Below are 20,962 nucleotides of genomic sequence, written 5' to 3'. Positions count from 1 at the left end.
AATAAATGTGGGAAGGTCAAATTTGGGCACCCCGACTCTACATTTCTCATAGGTGGTATAGGCAGGTACCAGCTACGCTGTGTAATCCTCACTTCCCGATGCCTTAAGAGCTGAGCTAGACAATGAGTTGACAGCCGGTGTTGTTCAGGTCATTGGCTAGCACTGCTCAAATAAATCAATCAGTGGAGATTTGTGCACCCTGATTGGGACTGACTGACTCGCAACCAGTCAAGTGTGAACCCCACCTCTCAAGTGGCATAGAGCAGTGTTTTTCAACCATTTTTGAGGCAAGGCCCATTTTTTTTCATTAAAAAAATCTAGAGGAACACATCCAGCAGGGCCCATTTTTTTCATTAAAAAAATCTAGAGGAACACCTCCAGCAGAAAACGTTAAAAAATGAAACTCCTCCAGGTCGTTATGCCTTATTTTGAGTTTGTTGGTGTTTTCCTGTGTGTAGTGCTTCAGTTCTTGTCTTGGTTCTGTTATTTTGGTGGCCCTTCCTGTTTTGTTGGTGTTTTCCTGTAGCAGTTTCATGTTTTCCTTTGTGCGCCATTCCGCGCACCTGTTTTGTGTTAGCAAGCAAGGCTATTTACGTCGTTGCTATCCTTCCTTGTGTGGACATTGTTGATTGTCATGTCATTTACGGACATACATTGTGGACACCATAAGTTTTTGCTGTCGTCCAGCATTCTGTTTCTGTTTACTTTGTAGCCAGTTTAGTTTTACTTTCGTTTTGCATTGCCATTGCCTTTTTCTTTCCCTTTTGTTAATTTTTTGTGTAAGCATTACATACTTATATTTACCTGCATGCTGCCTCCCGCTGTGGTCTGCATATTATACTTGCCAACCCACCCGATTTTCCCGGCAGAATCCCGAATTTCAGTAACCCTCCCGAAAATCTCCCGGGGCAACCATTCGCAGGAATTTCTCCCGATTTCCACCCGGACAAAAATATTGGGGGCGTGCCTTAAAGGCACTGCTTTTAGCGTCCTCTACAACCCTGTCGCCACACCTGCGTTTTCTCCATACAAACAGCGTGCCAGCATAGTTACATATTATGTGCGGCTTGCACACACACACGAGTAAATACAAGGCATACTTGATCAACAGCCATACAGGTCACACTGAGGGTGGCTGAATAAACAACTTTAACACTGTTACAAATATGCGCCACATTGAAACCACACCAAACAAGAATGAAAAACACATTTAGGGAGAATATCCGCACCGTAACACAACATAACAAATACCCAGAACCCCTTGCAGCCCTAACTCTTCCGGGACGCTACAATATACACCCCCACTACAACCAAACCCCTCATATTCTGAATTCGGATTATTGATTTGCGACAAACATTTTTTGGACCAATTACCGTATTTCCTTGAATTGCCGCAGGGCATATAGTATGCGCTTGCCTTGAATTACTGCCGGGTCAAACTTGCTTTGCAAAATAATTAGCGCACGCTTAGTATTACCGCCTGGTCAAACTTGTGACGACACGAGTGACACTTCCCCTGTCAGCATTTTCAAAAAGGATAAGGCTGATTTCAATACCAGTAATTTGAAATCGCATAAAGGCAAGAAGATTAAGAGCTATTCAGTAGGACTTAAGGTCCAAGCTTACATCACACTAAAATTTTTACTGCATGCCTTTGGTAAGTGCCGGAGTGAGAAGAGGTTTTAAAATAATTAGCGCATGCTTACTTTTACCGCATGCCTTTGGTAAGCGCAGGAGTGAGAAGATGTGCAATTCAAGGAAATACGGTAGGTGATGTTGCATCATTTCCCACGGCCCACCAGACAACACAGTGGTTGAAAAACACTGGCATGGAGAATGCATGGAAACTTACCGCTGGCGTTCTTCCCGCAGATCAGGTGTTCGTACTGCTGCAGGACTCCCCACAGCTCGGCGTCATTGTTGACAACTCCTTCCAAGGCCTCGCCGCTCACTGGCGCACAAGTCGACCCCCCATCAGGCCCCGGATGGCCCCGTTCAGACATGAGCACTCGGGCTCCGATCTCTTCCACCAGAGCTTCCATGCAGGCGGTCAGGCATATGGCGGCGTACTCGTGGATGCGCACGGACACGCGGGTGTCCACCATCCATCTGAAGAAACGTCCCACGGAGAAGGTGAGACCGCAGCGGGCCGACTTGCCCTTCCTCAGCATCTCGCCCGCACTCATGCTGTACATGGAGATGGCTTTGACCGAGGCGGACACGCAGTAGTCCGCCAGGGACCAGCTGAGCACCAGCCTCATGGCGCTCTGCACCTGGAAGCGGGTACAGCGGCAGTGCATGACGCTCAGACGCTGGGCCTCCCTGGAGATGCGGATGAGAGCCTTGCGGAGGAGCGTCGACAGCCGCCTCACGGCTTCCGTGATGAAGACAGGTGCGTGGACGCCCTTGGCGGCGCCGCCCTCGGCCACCTGGCGGAGTATCTTGGCCACGTCCTCCTCGGTCCAGGGGAACTCTTCCAGGTCGGGCAGGCGAGGACACTTGGAGAAGATGTCCTCCGGGTCCTCGGGCAGGACGGTGTTGACCGTGTCCCAGCTGTTGTTCCTGCTGTTCATGGAGCCCGAGTAGTACCACCAGGTGCCCCGGTGAGGGGTCGTCGTGGCGGCCTGGGAGTTGGACTTGGAGGAGGACAGGCTGAGGGACTTGCAGGAGTCTCCCGCGCCATAGCCAGAGTCCAAAGTCAGGTCCTCCAAGGTTTTCATGTGGACATTACTTACACCCGCCATTTCTAAAACCTGTTTTTTTACACACGTTGTACTACAGGACTTTTTTTTTTTTTTTTTAACCTGCAAGTCAAAGAGTCTCCGCCGAGCAGGAAGGACTGGTTTCAGCGCGCCACATTTGTCGACAAAGTTTTTTCAAAGTGTGTTGCGACACAAATTTAAAACAAAAGTAGCGTCATCGCGTCCATTTCTGGGAGGTTTTAAAGTCCCCACTCACCTTTTGGATTTAAAACGTCCTCCAGCGAGTTTATCCACGCCGGACGACACTTTTCTGGATTGTTAAAGAAAAAAAATAACCGCGTCGTCCGTACACAAAAAAACTAACAAAACACAATTGTGTTGTTTTTTTTGAAAAAGTCAGGTTATTTCACGTCTGCTCCTCTCTGTCGGAGTGAGGGAGAGAATCAAGCAGTGCTCACGTTAGCGAGGGGGAGGGACTACAACACGGATGTAAGAAAAGGACCAATCAGAGCACAGCCAGCTATGGTGGAAGCCAATCAGAGCCCACTACAGTTTTTTTTACCACTTTTCCCATAAAGTGCTTATCTTTTGCAGGACCTTCATGAGTCCTGTTAACATTTGTCCAAAATAACTCAAATAAAGTTCACATGTTAACAGTTTAATGTCGCAATAAATAATGCTCATCAGTTTATTTAGTCATGTTTACTGAGGGGTAGTTGGACGGTCTGCTATCCCTGACCTTTGGATATTTGAGTACGATAATGGGGTTTAAATATCATTCAAATCCATTTTTAATGATGCAAGTGATTCTTTGAGGCTTTGGAGTTTATGGAAATGTTGAATATTGTTAACAAAAATATTAGATTTCAGGGGTTCAATTCTGTAAACTCTATAAAATACAATTACTCAAAAAAAATCCGATATTCAAAGATATTCTTATTAATTAAGATGCAATTTCATATATATATATATATATATATATATATATATATATATATATATATATACACAGTGGTGCAAAAAAGTATTTAGTCAGCCACCAATTGTGCAAGTTCTCCCACTTAAAATGATGATAGAGGTCTGTAATTTTCATCATAGGTACATTTCAACTGTGAGAGACAACAATTAACTTTGTAATTTATTTGTAAATTATGGTGGAAAATAAGTATTTGATCAACCATTCAAAAAGGTCTCACTGATGGAAGTAGGTTTTGGCTCAACATCTCACAATAGATGGCCACATTCATTCTTTCCTTAACACGGATCAATAGTCCTGTCCCCTTAGCAGAAAAACGGCCCCAAAGCATGATGTTTCCACCCCCATGCTTCACAGTAGGTATGGTGTTCTTAAGATGCAACTCAGTATTCTTCTTCCTCCAAACACGACGAGTTGAGTTTGTACCAAAAAGGATACATGGATGATACAGCAGAGGATTGGGAGAATGTCATGTTGTCAGATGAAACCAAAATAGAAGTTTTTGGTGTAAACGCAACTCGTCTCATTTTTGAATAAAAAAAAAAGGAGATAAAGAAGTAAAATACAGCACTATGTCATCAGTTTCTGATTTATTAAATTGTATAACTGTGCAAAATATTGCTCATTTGTAGTAGTCTTTCTTGAACTATTTGGAAAAAAAAAGACAAAAATAACTAAAAACGTGTTGAAAAATAAACAAGTGATTCAATTATAAATAAAGATTTCTACACATAGAAGTAATCCATCCATTTTCTACCGCTTATTCCCTTTTTGGCGCCTATCTCAGCTACAATCGGGCGGAAGGCGGGGTACACCCTGGACAAGTCGCCACCTCATCGCAGGGCCATTGAAGTAATCATCAACTTAAAGTGCCCTCTTTGGGGATTGTAATAGAGATCCATCTGGATTCATGAACTTAATTCTAAACATTTCTTCACAAAAAAAGAAATCTTTAACATCAATATTTAGGGAACATGTCCATTGTTGCATTTCTTTTCACAGTTTATGAACTTACATTCATATTTTGTTGAAGTATTATTCAATAAACATATTTATAAAGGATTTTTGAATTGTTGCTATTTTTAGAATATTTTTTAAAAATCTCACGTGCTTCTTGGCATAACTTCATGTACCCCCAGGGGTACACCTACTCCCATTTGAGAACCACTTATCTAGATTATGAAAGTACAAACAAAAGGCGTTCGCAAGGCGTAGACACAAACTTGGTGCAGGAAACAAAACTAATACTTTTACGTAAACTATGAACATAAAACAAACAACACTTACTATTACATGAGCAGAGCAGCATGAACTATGGCATGGACTGCGCAAAAACAGAGTGATGTTGCCAGCCCAACTAACTGAAAACTACAGGCTTTAATTAGTCTCATGATTAGTGACAGGTGCGTGAGTCCAAATGAGTCAGGTGAAACCAATGAGTTGTCATGGTGACTAAAAAAAATCAGAGTGGACAAAAACCAGAACTCACAGAGTTCAAAAAGTAGCAAAACATAACTAAACCAAACATGATCGAGACCACAGATCATGACACGTAGGTTAAATAATTATCCGTTCAAGGAGTTAAACGACTCAGTGTAGACATGGCCCTAGCCTGCATGTGGCAGTCCGGGGTAGAAATGTTTATGTACAGCGTGTAAAAGTCAAATACAATTGTGTGAAGTCATGAGGTGATTTATGCTTTAATTATGCAGCAATGAAAATGAATTGAGCAACCTTGGAATATAAAAGATTATAATTTTACATTCAGTCAGTGTATTCCACAAAAGAAAATGTGATCATTCAAGTTGAAAAAGGATGAGTTGAGAGTGCTTGTCGATCTCACGATCCACTCTTCCCTCTCTCATGAACAAGACTCCTAGGTACTTGAGCTCCTCTACTTGGGGCAGGTTTTCCTCACCAACCCGGAGATGGCACTCCACTCTTTTCCGAGGAGTCTTGTTCACGAGTGAGGTAAGAGTGGATCGTGATATCGACAGGCGGATTGGTGCGGCGTCTTCAGTAATGCGGACGTTGTATCGATCCGTTGTGGTGAAGAAGGAGCTGAGCCGGAAGGCAAAACTCTCAATTTACCGGTCGATTTACGTTCCCATTTTCACCTATGGTCATGAGCTTTGGGTTATGACCAAAAGGACAAGACCATGGGTGCAACCGGCCGAAATGAGCCTCCGCCGGGTGGCGGGGCTCTCACTTAGAGATAGGGTGAGAAGTTCTGTCATCCGGGAGGAGCTCAAAGTAAAGCCGCTGCTCCTTCACATCGAGAGGAGCCAGATGAGGTGGTTCGGGCATTTGGTCAGGATGCCACCTAAACGTGCCCTAAACGCCTCCCTAGGGAGGCGATTAGGGCACGTCCAACCGGTAGGAGGCCACGGGGAAGACCCAGGACACGTTGGGAAGACTACAGTGGGGCAAAAAAGTATTTAGTCAGGCACCGATTGTGCAAGTTCTCCCACTTAAAATGATGACAGAGGTCTGTAAATTTTGTCATAGGTACACTTCAACTGTGAGACAGATTGTGAAAAAAAAAAAATCCAGGAATTCACATTGTATGAATTTTAAAGAATTTATTTGTAAATTATGGTGGAAAATAAGTATTTGGTCAACCATTCAAAGCTCTCACTGATGGAAGGAGGTTTTGGCTCAAAATCTCACGATACATGGCCCCATTCATTCTTTCCTTAACACGGATCAATCGTCCTGTCCCCTTAGCAGAAAAACGGCCCCAAAACATGTTTCCACCCCCATGCTTCACAGTAGGTCTGGTGTTCTTGGGATGCAACTCAGTATTATTCTTCCTCCAAACACGACGAGTTGAGTTTATACCAAAATGGATACATGGATGATACAGCAGAGGATTGGGAAAATGTCATGTGCTCAGATGAAAACAAAATAGAACTTTTTGGTATAAACTCTACTCATCGCATTTTTGGTAAAAAAAAAAGAGATAAAGAAGTAAAATACAGCACTATTTCATCCATTTCTGATTTATTAAATTGTATAACAGTGCAAAATATTGCTCATTTGTAGTGGTCTTTTTTTAACTATTTGGAACAAAAAGATATAAAAATAACAAAAAATGTGTTGAAAAATAAACAAGTGATTCAATTTTAAATAAAGATTTCTACACAGAAGTAATCATCAACTTAAAGTGCCCTCTTGGGGATTGTAATAGAGATCCATCTGGATTCATGAACTTAATTCTAAACATTTCTTCACAAAAAAATAAATCTTTAACATCAATATTTATGGAACATGTCCACTGTTGCATTTCTTTTCACAGTATATGAACTTACATTCATATTTTTTTTAAGTATTATTCAATAAATATATTTATAAAGGATTTTTGAATTGTTGCTATTTTTAGAATATATTTTAAAAATTTCACATACTTCTTGGCATACCTTCATGTGCCCCCAGGGGTACGCCTACCCCAGGGTTTCTCACACATTCATTTATTTGTGGCGGCACGCCATGAAAGAATTACGGCCGCCACAAAAAGAAAAAAGAAAATTAAAAAAAATATATATATATATATATATATATATTTTTTTTTTCGGCTTTTGACTCGCTCGACCGCTCATAAAAGCAATGGGACTCTGTCTGTGAATGGAGCTTGTAGTTAAATATTATATAAATATGTAAATATTATATAATTATGTATATAAATATGTACATAAAAAGTTGTAATTATATTCCAACTCTGCGTTCTTCTTGGTATTCTTCTTCCTCCAAACACGAGTTGAGTTTATACCAAAATGGATACATGGATGATACAGCAGAGGATTGAGAGAATGTCCTTTGGTCAGATGAAACCAAAATAGAACTTTTTGGTATAAACTCAACTCGTCGTGTTTGGAGGAAGAAGAATACTGAGTTGCATCCCAAGAACACCAAACCTACTGTGAAGCATGGGGGTGGAAACATCATGCTTTGGGGCTGTTTTTCTGCTAAGGGGACAGGACGATTGATCCGTGTTAAGGAAAGAATGAATGGGGCCATGTATCGTGAGATTTTGAGCCAAAACCTCCTTCCATCAGTGAGAGCTTTGAATGGTTGACCAAATACTTATTTTCCACCATAATTTACAAATAAATTCTTAAAAAATCCTACAATGTGAATTCCTGCATTATTTTTTCCCATTCTGTCTCTCACAGTTGAAGTGTACCTATGATGAAAACTACAGACCTCTGTCATCATTTTAAGGGGGAGAACTTGCACGATCGGTGGCTGACTAAATACTTTTTTCCCCCACTGTATGTCTCCCGGCTGGCCTGGGAACGCCTCGGGATCCCTCGGGAAGAGCTGGACGAAATGGCTGGGGAGAGGAAAGTCTGGGCTTACCTGCTTAGGCTGCTGGCCCCACGACCCGACCTCGGATAAGCGGAAGAAGATGGATGGATGGAGTTGAGAGTGTTATGACGTCATACGCAAATACGGTGTTAGCTTTCACTGTTATGCTGATGACACCCAACTCTACATGCCCCTAAAGCTGACCAACACGCTGGACTGTAGTCAGTTGGAAGCGTCTCTTAAATGAAATTAAACAATGGATGTCCGCTAACTTTTTGCAACTTAACGCCAAAAAAACGGAAATGCTGATTATCGGTCCTGCTAGACACCGACCTCTATTTAATAATACAACTTTAACATTTGACAACCAAATAATAAAACAAGGTGACTCGGTAAAAAATCTGGGTATTATCTTCGACCCAACTCTCTCCTTTGAGTCACACATTAAAAGCGTTACTAAAACGGCCTTCTTTCATCGCCATAATATCGCTAAAATTCGCTCCATTTTGTCCACTACAGACGCCGAGATCATTATCCATGCGTTTGTTACGTCTCGCCTCGATTACTGTAACGTATTATTTTCGGGTCTCCCCATGTCTAGCATTAAAAGATTACAGTTGGTACAAAATGCGGCTGCTAGACTTTTGACAAGAACAAGAAAGTTTGATCACATTACGCCTGTACTGGCTCACCTGCACTGGCTTCCTGTGCACTTAAGATGTGACTTTAAGGTTTTACTAATTACGTATAATATACTACACGGTCTAGCACCATCCTATCTTGCCGATTGTATTGTACCATATGTCCCGGCAAGAAATCTGCGTTCAAAAGACTCCGGCTTATTAGTGATTCCTAGAGCCCAAAAAAAGTCTGCGGGCTATAGAGCGTTTTCCGTTCGGGCTCCAGTACTCTGGAATGCCCTCCCGGTAACAGTTCGAGATGCTACCTCAGTAGAAGCATTTAAGTCTCACCTTAAAACTCATCTGTATACTCTAGCCTTTAAATAGACCTCCTTTTTAGACCAGTTGATCTGCCGCTTCTTTTCTTACTCCTATGCCCCCCCCTCCCTTGTGGAGGGGGTCCGGTCCGATGACCATGGATGAAGTACTGGCTGTCCAGAGTCGAGACCCAGGATGGACCGCTCGTCGGGACCCATAATGGACCGCTCGCCTGTATCGATTGGGGACATCTCTACGCTGCTGATCCCCCTCCGCTTGAGATGGTCTCCTGTGGACGGGACTCTCGCTGCTGTCTTGGATCCGCTTGAACTGAACTCTCGCGGCTGTGTTGGAGCCACTATGGATTGAACTTTCACGGTATCATGTTGGACCCGCTCGACATCCATTGCTTTCGGTCCCCTAGAGGGGGGGGTTGCCCACATCTGAGGTCCTCTCCAAGGTTTCTCATAGTCAGCATTATCACTCCCTGCCCACTGGGTGTGAGTTTTCCTTGCCCTTTTGTGGGTTCTTCCGAGGATGTTGTAGTCGTAATGATTTGTACAGTCTTTTGAGACATTTGTGATTTGGGGCTATATAAATAAACATTCATTGATTGATTGATTATTCTTGGTCATTTGCAGTAAAAAAAAAAAAAAAAAAAAAAAAGGTTTAACAAAGTTTAAATATGTGTCCAACTCTGACTTGCAAGCAGGGAGTGTCTCCACATGGACTATTTCCAACAACATCAGCCAGCTTTCTCTGATTCAAACGCTCAAGTGATGACAATGGTAGTCTTGTGTCAGGGTGCATCATGGGAAATTTAGGCTCTTATTAGGTCCAAGTCTCTAATGAGATCAGAGGTCAGGTTAAGGGCAGGTTAACACTTGTTTCGTCAAACTGGGGTGAGGACATCGATTACGTCACATAAAAAAAGAGTGTTGGGGGAGGGTCAAGACGTTATCTCCTCTAAAATGTAAAAAGTCGACATTTTTTTACACCGGATGTCCTTCCTGGCTTATCCAGGCTTGCACAATTCCCCTGACGGGATTCAACCTGCAGTCTGCACACATGGAAGCAAAATATCCAACCTAAATCTCATAAATGGACAAAAATAGCATGAAAAGTTTAAGGTATCCTAAATCTCATAAATTGACCAAAACAGCATGAAAACTTTAAGGTATTTTTTTTTCTATCATTACCCACCTCTTAACATCAGCATGTTTATTTTCAAAATGATATTTTTGAAACCAACCCACACAAAACCCCCCAGACTAAAGTCACATTTCTAGACGACTTTTTAAAAAGGAGGAACTTAGTCAACGTCGAACCTTTTCATTGCGCCACCGAGTGACGTCATCATCGTTTTTTTTCGGTTTCTAAGGAGGCGCAGCTTTTGGTTGCTTTTACGTCAAACTTTAGGACAAATAAAACATTTTTTTTATTTGGATTATTTATAAGAGTCGCCCGAGGTCTGTTGTTCTAAGTGACTTGAAGAATTGAATTGTGTGTCAGCGTATGTGAATGGCGCCCTCATGTGGTCAGATGTGGAACTCACTTTCTTTTTGTTCCTTGAAGGGGTGTCCAAACCTTTTCCACCAAAGGGCCGCAAACTGAAAGTCAGAGTTTGTAAAAAAAAAAAAAAAAGTTAAAAACAGATATTATAAATATTTTAAAACTAAAATTTGTGTCAGCCGTGTGATTAAGTATATTATTATTAATAGTTACAATTTTGAGTTTGTTTTCATTACATTCCGATTGTTTTGCTTTTTTTCTTACAATTTACTGTTGTTTTCCCCCCTGTAAAATAAATTGGGGATAATAATATTACGATTGTGTAACTGCGTAACCCTGTGCAGCGGTTCTCAAATGGGGGTACGCGTATCTCTGAGGGTACTTGAAGGTATGCCAAGGGGTACGTGAAAATAAAAAAAAATATTTCCTTTATAAATATGTTTATTGAATAATACTTCAACACAATATGAATTTAAGTTCATAAACTGTGAAAAGAAATGCAATATTCAGTGTTGACAGATAGATTGATTTTTGTGGACATGTTCCATAAATATTGATGTTAAATATTTCTTTTTGTGTGAAGAAATGTTTAGAATGAAGTTGATGAATCCAGATGGATCTTTATTACAATCCCCAAAGAGGCCACTTTAAGTTGATGATTACTTCTATGTGTAGAAATATTTATTTTTAATTGAATCACTTGTTTATTTTTCAACAAATGTGTAGTTATTTCCATATCTTTTTTTCCAAATAGTTCAAGAAAGACCACTACAAATGAGCAATATTTTGCACTGTTATACAATTTAATAAATCAGAAACTGATGACATAGAGCTGTATTTTACTTTTGTAGCTCTTTTTTTTCAACCAAAAATGCTTTGCTCTGATTAGGGGGTACTTGAATTAAAAAAATGTTCACAGGGGGTACATCACTGAAAAAAGGTTAAGAACCACTGATCTAGTGTAGGTTAGTATTATTCTGATTTTTAATGGTTGGTTGAAGTTTATTTCGAACATGTGGGCAGTTTAAATATATTTTGTTTCTCATTACAACATGCCCGAAAAGGAGTGGAAAGAATATGTAAAATGTATTAAACAAAATGTATTAAACCCCACCCACTTTGCACTTCATAGCAATTACTAACAGTTTTCCATTTGTATGACAATTTACTTAAACGATTTTTAAATGCAACAGCTGTCCTCATTAATAGTTAAGTCAGTAATGAATCACTCGGTGAATATCTAATTTGCATTAAGTATCATAATTCTTCTTCCTTGTACTTTGAACAGCATCAAATGATTAAAATGTTTGACTCCTTTGCTTAATCAATTCCATAATTTATTTCCACATACTGATATTGTAAGGTTTTAAGTGTTGTATGTGCATACAGATATTTTAAATAAGATTTTTCTCTAAAGTTATTCCTTCTCTTTTATTGAGAAAAATTGTTGCACGTTCTTTCAATATTATTTCGAAAACTTATAACATTTTAGATCAAGGTATTTTCCCCCCAACAAATGAAAAGTCAAAGTATACAGGGGTCATTTTTAAATGTTGTATTTAAAAAAAAAAAAAAGCTAAAAAGTGAAATTATATATATATATGTATATATATATATATATATATATATATATATATATATATATATATATATATATATATATATATATATATATATATATATATGAAGACTACTCTTTGTGTCAACTTTAAGTTATAGGTGACTTAGTATTTTAATAATTACTTGTGGAGAGGGGCGTGGTCCACGCGTTCCCTGCGGGCGGGGCGTGAGCAGGGGCCGGCCATGAAGCAGCAGACAGGTGAGTAGATACCTCAGCTGGAACGATTTATCTAATTACCTGTTCCCTTTATCAGCAGCGTTGGAAACCATGAGCGGGGGCTGGCAAACGAGAGTGACGGCCAGACGAAGGAACACGCTGAAGAGAACCACCTACATGAGCTGAAAAGCTCAAATCAATCAATCAATCAATCAATGTTTACTTATACAGCCCTAAATCACCAGTGTCTCAAAGGGCTGCACAAACCACTACGACATCCTCGGTAGGCCCACATAAGGGCAAGGAAAACTCACACCCAGTGGGACGTCGGTGACAATGATGACTATGAGAACCTTAGAGAGGAGGAAAGCAATGGATGTCGAGCGGGTCTAACATGATACTGTGAAAGTTCAATCCATAGTGGATCCACCACAGCCGCGAGAGTCCCGTCCACAGCGGAGCCAGCAGGAAACCTTCCCAAGCGGAGGCGGATCAGCAGCGCAGGGATGTCCCAAGCCGATACACAGGCGAGCGGTCCATCCTGGGTCCCGACTCTGGACGAGAGGTCCATCCTGAGTCCCGACTCTGGACAGCCAGTACGTCATCCATGGCCATCGGACCAGACCCCCTCCACAAGGGAGAGTGGGACATAGGAGTAAAAGAAAAGAAGCGGCAGATCAACTGGTCCAAAAAGGAGTCTATTTAAAGGCTAGAGTATACAAATGAGTTTTAAGGTGAGACTTAAATGCTTTTACCGAGGTGGCATCTCGAACTGTTACCGGGAGGGCATTCCAGAGTACTGGAACCCGGATGGAAAACGCTCTATAGGCCTCAGACTTTTTTTGGGCTTTGGGAATCACTAATAAGCCGGAGTCCTTTGAACGCAGACTTTGATCATTCTGAATATTGTGAGCATTGATTAAAAGATTGTAAACCACTGCGCCAGGGTGTGGTGTTTCCTGCAACGCAACCGAGGATCTGGGTCGGAGACCTCCACATTATTATTTTAAATGTTTTTCTCATTACATTACAATTTTTAGCCCCTTTTTTTTTTTTTTATATATATATTTTTGTTTTGTGGGCTTCACGGTGGCAGAGGGGTTAGTGCGTCTGCCTCACAATACGAAGTTCCTGCAGTCCTGGGTTCAAATCCAGGCTCGGGATCTTTCTGTGTGGAGTTTGCATGTTCTCCCCGTGAATGCGTGGGTTCCCTCCGGGTACTCCGGCTTCCTCCCACTTCCAAAGACATGCACCTGGGGATAGGTTGATTGGCAACACCAAATTGGCCCTAGTGTTTGAATGTGAGTGTGAATGATGTCTGTCTATCCATGTTGGCCCTGCGATGAGGTGGCGACTTGTCCAGGGTGTACGCTGCCTTCCGCCCGATTGTAGCTGAGATAGGCGCCAGCGCCCCCCGCGACCCCGAAAGGGAATAATCGGTAGAAAATGGATGGAACAATATGCTGCGGGCCAATAACATTTGGTCTGGGGCCCCGAATAGCCCTCGGGCCGCACTTTGGACACCATTCACTAGAACAATAGACAATAAATGAATAAAACACAGAAATGTATCTGGGCTTAAGCATCAACTTTTATATGCAAAAAAAACAAAGAAATGAAAGTACATTCTTATAAACTTTTCTCTACAAAAACAATTTCACAGAAATTACCTTGGAATGTATATTCCTATTCACCATCGTTCTCAAACTCCTTAAATATATATGTATATATCTAGTCTAGTTTATAGTTCACTGTGTTCTTCAAATAGTCCCTTATGACTGTCAAATGTCAGCTGAGGCCTCGCTGAACTGCAGTCTCCATGACAGTCTGGTCCTGCTCAGTAGTTCCCAAACCTTCCAAAGTTAACCTGCCGCTCTTCTTTGCTTTGAATGTAAAAGCACAAGCTTGTTTTCCCAATAGTTCAACACCGTCTGCAGCCCACCCCTGATGAAGGCACACACGTGAGAAATGCTCTCACTTCTGTTTAAAATTCATGTAATATGCGGATAAATAAACCTCTTGCAATTCCGTATCTACAATATTTGCAACACAAATAGGCTCCAAATAATTCATCAGCCCCCTCGGGAGGGAATGTGGAGGTGGGTCTACTAGGAGGTGTAAAACTCTTCACAAACGAGTGTTTTAGAAATGAAAAGACAACAGTTAGTGCAGCCGTAGAAAGAAAGTAAGAAACAGTTATTGGCAAAGAGCAAAAACTCCTCTTCCAAAACAGCAGGCATAGAAATATATTGGAGCGACACCAATTGCAAATGTCGGTCTGTGTCCATTTTATTTGTGTGTCCGTATTTAGATTTGTGAAGGGGTAAAAACAATCTGTTTGCCCTTGTTACTGATTGTCGATACCAGACTGATACTTTTTACTTGACATGTCAGTATCATTGATTAAAAGCATCACTGACAAAAATGACAAAATATGCACAGAAATGTTGTGTAAAGAAACATTATAAAAAAGTTTATGGTTTGTGAAACTTTTCATCTCTTCGTATAAATAGGAACAAAGTCACATGCAACCCCCCCACCACCACCACATCGACAACAAACAAAGGACAAGACTACGCTGGCTGAGTTGACATGCGTCAATGTTGTCAATAGAAGTAGCAGATATAAGATAAACAATGCCTTTGTTAAATGTGAAGCCCCTGAATGTAGGCCACATAACATCGGCGAAGAACTAGTGCTGAAAGATGTCCGTCATGTCACCATAGTCGATCTGTCGTACCTTGGAGAGGCACAGTTACAGGAAGGATAAAGCAACTGTACTACACAAGCAAAGAGCATCAAGTTGCAACTACTGGCTGATGGCGAATTTATTTTGCTTACCGGAGAAAATTGGACATCTAAGTGCTCACGAACAGCTTTGTACCAAAAGATATCAGCAATATCATCTGAAGAGGTAAATAAGGGTGTTTGCTTAAACAAATGGTTAAACTAAAGACGAGTAAATGCAGATTTAAATGATCCACTATGTTGTTGTTTATGAGTGTGTTTACTACATGATCATTTTATTATTGCAAATTTTTAAAAAATGCACTACCGGTAAGTTCTTACTATACTTAGTGTCACCAAGTTTTGAGCACATTAATGACTTGCAGTTCAGTAAATCATTTGACAAATATTCCTGTATGACATTCTGACTACTAAATTGCAATTTTATCCAAATATTGGAGTAGTTTCTAAAGCAAATGTAATCAATCCACGCAGAAATAATAACCTGTGATTAATCATGATAAATAATAGTACAAGAGTTTGATTAATCTGATTGAAAAATAATAGCTTGACAAGCCTACTGTGTGTGTGTGTGTGTATATATATATATATATATATATACATATATATATATATATACATATATATATATACATACATATACATACATATATATACACATATATACATACATATATACATACATATATACATATATACATACATATATACATATACATACATATATACATATACATATATACATATATATATATATGTACATATATATATATACATATATATATATACATACATATATACATATATATATACATACATATATACATATACATATATATATATACATACATATATATATATATATACATACATATATATATATACATACATATATATACATACATATATACATATATATATATATATATATATATATATATATATATATATATACATACATATATACATATATATACATATATATATATATACATACATATATACATATATATACATACATATATACATATATATATATACACATACATATATACATATATATATATATATATATATACACATACATACATATATATATATATATATATATATATATACATATATATATATATATATATATATACATACATATATATATATATATACATATATATATACATATATATATATATACATATATATATACATATATATATACATATATATATATATATACATATATATACATATACATATACATATATATATATATATATATATATATATATATATATATATATATATATATATATATATATATATATGTATATGTATATGTATATATGTGTGTGCCTTGTCACAATTTAAAACAGTTTTTGTTTTTTGTCGTTATTTTTAATTATTTAATGATCATGACATTTCTAAGTAAAAAGTCTCAGTCTGGTATGGACTATCAGCAACACCCACCATCCAAATTTGATTTGAGGGAGAGAAACCACAGATTTGTGTTTCGCACACAATCTAAACAGTCACACACATTAGAACACACACACACACCCACACATTGGTATGATTACACGGATTGAGACACACATTTGCAAATGTTTTTCTCCAATAACATTTCCACTTTAGAGAAAGCTCCACGTGTACAAAACCGCCGAAGAGAGAGGCTGACTAAAAGAGTGAGAGTAGAGAAGTCTAATGTTTGCAGGGATCATTAACGGAAGTCCTCACAGATTCTATGTCTGATGTCTTGATGGTGTTTAGCGCCATGACACATTCTCATTGTGCGACCACACCACCCAAAAAACTCTGAGGTGCGCATCTCCTCGTTAGAAAAAAGGTGCTTTCTTTCATCTTCGCCTACAGCCGCACGCACACTTATATACATATATATATATACACCAGCACATTCAAACACACCAAAAAATATTTTGAAAAGATTGCACTAGTAAAAGGGCAGCGGGAAAGAAAGTACTCCGCTTACCCTCGAGATTCGGTGTAAACAGCTCGCCTCCCAAGTTCACGTTGGGACTTTGTTTACCCCAAACGGACGAGTCTACGAGAAGCAGAGGCTTCCCTGAAAATAGGCAGTGAGCGAGCTCTCCCCGCTCTCTCTCACTCACACACACACACACACACACACACACACACACACACACACACACACACACACACACACACACACACACACACACACACACACACACACACACACACACTCAGTGGATGTGCAGTAACATTTTAGAGTGAGCACTATCCCTTGGGAGCCTTCTTGTTTTGGGCATTCCACATGCCACGTTTGGAGTGGTAGTAGTGGAAGAAGTTTCGCAGGCGTAGTCGCTCCACTTCCAGACCATTTTGCAACACCCTGTAGTGACGCAGAGAGAAGAACAGAACAAGACATTTAATCCCAATCCAAATCCACTTTATTTATACAGCCTGATTAACACACAAACCTTTTCCACAGCGCTGCAATTAAAAAAACGACACAAAATGCGTTCATTCCCCTCCCCAACCCTAATTCTTTACGAGGATTATAAGACATTTTTCATCAAAATGGGAATATATGAACATCTCAGCAGTCTGCATCCTAATGACAGCAGACCTTGTACAGTAAGTGACGTTTTATTATGTTTGTTGGCTCTCATAAAGTCTGCAGTGACGAGAAATTAGTGATGAAGAAAAAAACAAAAAACAAAAGAAAAACGCTTTCGTACGCAGAACTCCGCCAAAGACGTTATGTTTTTGCCAGCGTTTGTTTGTCTGTTTGATAGCAACATAACTCAGAAAGCTATGGATGGACTTTGATGAAATGTTTAGGAAATGTCCATAAAAAACAATTCTTCTTATCTACTCCGATTATACTTCTCCCGCATGCTCCTCCTTTCCTCCTCTTTACTGTGTTCCACGCCCCCTCCTTGCAAGAGTTGGGAGATTCGTAGTTAGATTTTGGACCGACCAATGGAAAAGCGCCAGAAAAAAACTACACTCAAAGTTATCATTTCATACTGACAAACGTCACAGCATTGTTGTGATGATTTAGAAATTGTAATACAATACTGCAAAAAAGCTATTTCAAGCATTTTTGTCATTTAAGCCCTTTTTAAAGTCAGTTCTGTAATTGCTGAACTTTAATATCTGCTTCACACCTTGACTTCTGATTGCACATCATTGTTTCCAAATAGTTTGTTGGCATAAAAAATGATGATTAAAAGGTAAATGGGATATTCTTATACAGCGCTTTTCTACCTTCAAGGTACTCAAAGCGCTCTTAACTCCATCCATCCATCCATCTTTTTCCGCTTATCCGAGGTCGGGTCGCGGGGGCAACAGCCTAAGCAGGGAAACCCAGACTTCCCTCTCCCCAGCCACTTCGTCCAGCTCTTCCCGGGGGATCCCGAGGCGTTCCCAAGTCAGCCGGGAGACATAGTCTTCCCAATGTGTCCTGGGTCTTCCCCGTGGCCTCCTACCGGTTGGACGTGCCCTAAACACCTCCCTAGGGAGGCGTTCGGGTGGCATCCTGACCAGATGTCCGAACCACCTCTTCAGGCTCCCCTCGATGTGGAGGAGCAGCGGCTTTACTTTGAGTTCCTCCCGGATGACAGAGCTTCTCACCCTATCTCTAAGGGAGAGCCCCGCCACACGCCGGAGGAAACTCATTTCGGCCGCTTGTACCCGTGATCTTATCCTTTCGGTCATGACCCAAAGCTCATGACCATAGGTGAGGATGGGAACGTAGATCGACCGGTAAATTGAGAGCTTTGCCTTCCGGCTCAGCTCCTTCTTCACCACAACGGATCAGTACAACGTCCGCATTACTGAAGACGCCGCACCGATCCGCCTGTCGATCTCACGATCCACTCTTCCCTCACTCGTGAACAAGACTCCTAGGTACTTGAACTCCTCCACTTGGGGCAGGGTCTCCTCCCCAACCCGGAGATGGCATTCCACCCTTTTCCGGGCGAGAACCATGGACTCGGACTTGGAGGTGCTGATTCTCATTCCGGTCGCTTCACACTCGGCTGCGAACCGATCCAGTGAGAGCTGAAGATCCCGGTCAGATGAAGCCATCAGGACCACATCATCTGCAAAAAGCAGAGGCCTAATCCTGCGGTCACCAAACCGGAACCCCTTAACGCCTTGACTGCGCCTAGAAATTCTGTCCATAAAAGTTATGAACAGAATCGGTGACAAAGGACAGCCTCACTGGAAATGTGTTCGATTTACTGCCAGCAATGCGGACCAAGCTCTGGCACTGATCGTACAGGGAGCGGACCGCCACAATAAGACAGTCCGATACCCCATACTCTCTGAGCACTCCCCACAGGACTTCCCGAGGGACACGGTCAAATGCCTTCTCCAAGTCCACGAAGCACATGTAGACTGGTTGGGCAAACTCCCATGCACCCTCAAGAACCCTGCCGAGAGTATAGAGCTGGTCCACAGTTCCACGACCAGGACAAAAACCACACTGTTCCTCCTGAATCCGAGGTTCGACTATCCGGCGTAGCCTCCTCTCCAGTACACCTGAATAAACCTTACCGGGAAGGCTGAGGAGTGTGATCCCACGATAGTTGGAACACACCCTCCGGTCCCCCTTCTTAAAGAGAGGAACCACCACCCCGGTCTGCCAATCCAGAGGTACCGCCCCCGATGTCCACAAGACTCTGCAGCGCTCTTAACTATGCTCTACCAACCGAGTCACACCGCCCCAAGGGCAAATTGTGTAATAATATCATGAGTCAATTATTCATTCATATAGTTTGACAGATTAAGGATAGTTGTAAGTGCAATGTGACACTCCATGAAAATGAGTTTGACAATCCTGGACTATCGTGCTTTTCCTTAGCCAGGAAGTAATCTTTGCCATTAAGTTGAATGTGCCAGTCGTTTCTGTTGTTGAGCCATATAAAGTGTTTTATAATGTAAGTATTGTATTTATTACACAGCAGCTAAGGTAATTGAAATCTTAGTTGTAGTTTTTCTTACCAAATTTGGAAGCGTTAAAATCGCCATGTAAAAATGTTACGACATTTTGAAAAGTGGAACGTTGCCTTTCGGGCTGCGAATCTTTGGGTGTCCCACGATTCGATTCAATATCAATTCTTGGAGTCACGATTCGATTCAAAATCGATTTTTTTTTTTCAATTCAACATGATTCTCGATTAAAAAATGATTTTTCCCCGATTTAAAAGGATTCTGTATTCATTCAATACACAGGATTTCAGCAGGATCTACCCCAGTCTGCTGACATGCCAGCAGAGTAGAATATTTTTGTAAAAAGCTTTTATAAATGTAAAGGACAATGTTTTATCAACTGATTGTAATAATTTAAAATTGTTTTAACTATTATCCATCCATCCATCTATTTTCTACCACTTATTCCTTTTTGGTGTCGCGGGGTTTTAACTATTAAACGAACCAAAAATATGACTTATTTTATCTTTGTGAAAATATTGAACACAGTGTGTTGTCAAGCTTATGAGATGCGATGCAAGTGTAAGCCACTGTGACACTTACGTTTTAATTTTTTTTAATTTTTATAAATGTCTAATGATTATGTCAATGAGGGTTTTTTAATCACTGCTATGCTGAAATTATAACTAATATTGATACTGTTGTTGATAATATTCATTTTTGTTTCACTACTTTTGGTTTGTTCTGTGTCGTGTTTATTGCAGTTCTGAGTGTTGCTGGGTCAGGTTTGGTGTTGGAATTGGATTGCATTGTTATGCTATTGCTGCGTAATTTTTTGTTGGATTGATGAGAAAGAATAATTATAAAAAAAAATAAAAATCGATTTTTAAAAAATGAGAATCGATTCTGAATCGCACAACGTGATAATCGCGGTTGAAATTCGAATCGATTTTCATCCCACATCCCCTACTTGCTGTACTTTTGGGTGCTTCCTTCTTGTTACCATGGAAAACATTACCTCGAGGCAGTCCAGACAAGAATGGTCTTAAAGTCCCACAACTATGTTTATATATATATATAT

At 40.3% G+C, this 20,962-nt stretch overlaps 2 protein-coding genes across 4 annotated transcripts in view; both read right to left on the bottom strand.

Annotated features, from left to right (window-relative positions):
* The window catches only part of LOC133563458 (ankyrin repeat and BTB/POZ domain-containing protein 2-like), a 78,698-nt gene extending 73,677 nt beyond the window's left edge, over positions 1-5,021 (bottom strand). The window contains exon 1 of one of the 3 annotated variants that reach the window (XM_061917592.1): positions 4,966-5,021. In XM_061917592.1, the coding sequence (XP_061773576.1) occupies positions 4,966-4,987 (22 nt within the window). In that variant the 5' untranslated portion in view covers positions 4,988-5,021. Of the gene's footprint in view, positions 1-1,852; positions 3,173-4,965 lie in introns of those variants that run through there. The other 2 variants (XM_061917591.1, XM_061917590.1) reach the window with 2 other exon arrangements.
* An 11,280-nt stretch (positions 5,022-16,301) lies between these two features.
* LOC133563457 (N-acetyl-beta-glucosaminyl-glycoprotein 4-beta-N-acetylgalactosaminyltransferase 1-like) overlaps positions 16,302-20,962 on the bottom strand; it is a 521,254-nt gene continuing 516,593 nt past the window's right edge. Inside the window, exon 20 of the mRNA XM_061917589.1 lies at positions 16,302-17,332. Within this exon, the coding sequence (XP_061773573.1) occupies positions 17,218-17,332 (115 nt within the window). The 3' untranslated portion in view covers positions 16,302-17,217. The remainder of the gene's footprint in view (positions 17,333-20,962) is intronic.

The sequence above is a fragment of the Nerophis ophidion genome, linkage group LG12, assembly GCF_033978795.1.
Source record: "Nerophis ophidion isolate RoL-2023_Sa linkage group LG12, RoL_Noph_v1.0, whole genome shotgun sequence".
NCBI lineage: Eukaryota > Metazoa > Chordata > Actinopteri > Syngnathiformes > Syngnathidae > Nerophis > Nerophis ophidion.
Note: the sequence above shows the minus strand (reverse complement) of the source record. Positions and strands in the feature narration are given on the sequence as shown.